Source organism: Corvus brachyrhynchos, unplaced genomic scaffold, assembly GCF_000691975.1.
Source record: "Corvus brachyrhynchos isolate BGI_N302 unplaced genomic scaffold, ASM69197v1 scaffold122, whole genome shotgun sequence".
Classification (NCBI taxonomy): Eukaryota; Metazoa; Chordata; class Aves; order Passeriformes; family Corvidae; genus Corvus; species Corvus brachyrhynchos.
In genome coordinates this window covers 20,842-22,554 of record NW_008236778.1, presented here as the reverse complement: position 1 = coordinate 22,554, position 1,713 = coordinate 20,842, and the positions used below count along the sequence as shown (strand labels likewise).

Here is a 1,713-nt window from a genome sequence, read left to right as displayed (position 1 = left end):
GGCTCCCCAGCTCCCCCACACCCCGCAGAATGTCCATCTCCTCCCTCTGACCCCCGGCCGCTCTGTCCCCTCCGGGCGTGCCCCCCCGACAGCGCCGCGGCCGATCCCGGCAGAGTTCCCAGAGCTCCCACTGGGATCAGTTGGTGTCCGGGGAAGGCCGGATGGGGGTTCGGGTTCCTCAGACTTTTCTTTTCTGCAGGTCACGGGCTCCAGCAACCCCATCGTGATCTCTCAGGATGTGCCAAAACATCCTCGAGACCTGCCCTCCCTCAAGCCCAAGCTCAAGACCATCCGAATCATCACCAAGGACCTAATCCGGGACCTCATGTAAGGATTTGATCAAGCCCTGAGAGGTTCTTGGCGCCCGGTGGGTGTCACTGCACCATCCCAAAATCTCGGGGGAGCGGGATTGGCAGTGTGCCCTGGCCACCCCCGGGGATCCTGCCCCCCTGCATCCCAGCCTGGTGCCACTTGCACCACACTTTCCCTTCCTGCCTCCCCCCACACCGGGACAGCCGGGTCCCCACAGATTCCCCAGCGCTTCCCGCATTGCTCTGGGATGATTTGGTGGCCGAGTGGGCAGCTCAGGCAGCTCAGGGAAAACAGGGAGCTGTTGGGGTCTCCGTGCCACTGACCGCTCTCCCTGTGCCCCCCAGCATTCCCCAGGAAAAGCCCCAACCGTGTCTCATCATTGGGAAAAAGGAATATGAGAAGATCAAGGAATCAGCTCGATCCCCAACAGAGGAGGAGCGTTGGGACAGGCTGAAGACCCTGAAAGCCAGACAGGACGCTGCTTTTGTAGGCATCTCCCCTCCTGCTCCCCCTTTTCCTGCTCCCCAGCTGACCTCGAGGGGTGGTGGCTTCACCAAGGAGATCCCCGCTCTGTCCCTCATGTTTTGGGGCACAGGGGAAGCTGCAGGGCCCGGGGCTCCACTGAGAGCTGGGCAGCATCCCGGGAATTGTCCCCAGTGCTCCCAGCCTTTCAAGGGCACAGGGTGTCTGCCCAGAGGTGTGGGAAGGGGTGCCCATGGCCGTGCCAGGGTCCCAGGAGCTCGTCGTGTCCCCGCTCCATGCCGGGAATGTGGCACCTGAAGTGTGGCCCCAGGAGCCCTCGGGAAGGTTCCTGGGACTGGGCAGTGCTCCCTGTGTCCACAGGAAGCCCTGAAAAAGGCCCAGGGTGAGGAGCTGAGAAAGGCAGAACTGCAGAACGAGGGGGAAGATCTGAGTGACCTGGAGGAGGAGAAGGAGCAGTGGGAAAGGCAGAAGCTGCTGCAGCGGGCAATGAGGATGAGGCTGGAGCAGGAGGAAGAGATGCGGGAACTGACCTCGGTAGGGCCAGTGCTCCCCGCTGTCACCGGGCACTGCCTGAGCCTCCCCTGCTCCTCGCGCTCCCGGGCTCCTGTTCTGCTTCCCTTGCCGTCCCTGCTCCCTGTGTCCCAGGGCGGCTCAGAGCCACAGACACCTCTTGTCCCCACAGCTCTTCCTCAATTCCAAGTGCAACATGATCAGGGACAAGCAAATCCTGGAGAAGCGGATGATCCGCAAGGAACTGGCGGAGGAGGAGAAGCGCCTGGACAAGATGATGGAAATGGAGTGGGAGAAGGGTGTGGCGGTCCAGGAGGAGCTGGAGCGCCAGAGGAAGCAGGAGATGATGAGGTGGGCAGAAGCTGCCTCTTCCCCATGAAGGCATTCGGCCCCTTCCCCCCACCCACG

At 62.5% G+C, this 1,713-nt stretch overlaps 1 protein-coding gene across 1 annotated transcript in view; it reads left to right on the top strand.

Moving 5' to 3' along the window:
- Nucleotides 1–4: 4 nt before the first annotated feature.
- The window catches only part of LOC103611257 (cilia- and flagella-associated protein 45), a gene marked incomplete at its 5' end in the record, with an annotated part of 4,874 nt that continues 3,165 nt past the window's right edge, over nucleotides 5–1,713 (top strand). The window contains 4 exons of the mRNA XM_017727833.1: nucleotides 5–327; nucleotides 657–798; nucleotides 1,156–1,329; nucleotides 1,478–1,660. Of these exons, the coding sequence (XP_017583322.1) occupies nucleotides 5–327; nucleotides 657–798; nucleotides 1,156–1,329; nucleotides 1,478–1,660 (822 nt within the window). The remainder of the gene's footprint in view (nucleotides 328–656; nucleotides 799–1,155; nucleotides 1,330–1,477; nucleotides 1,661–1,713) is intronic.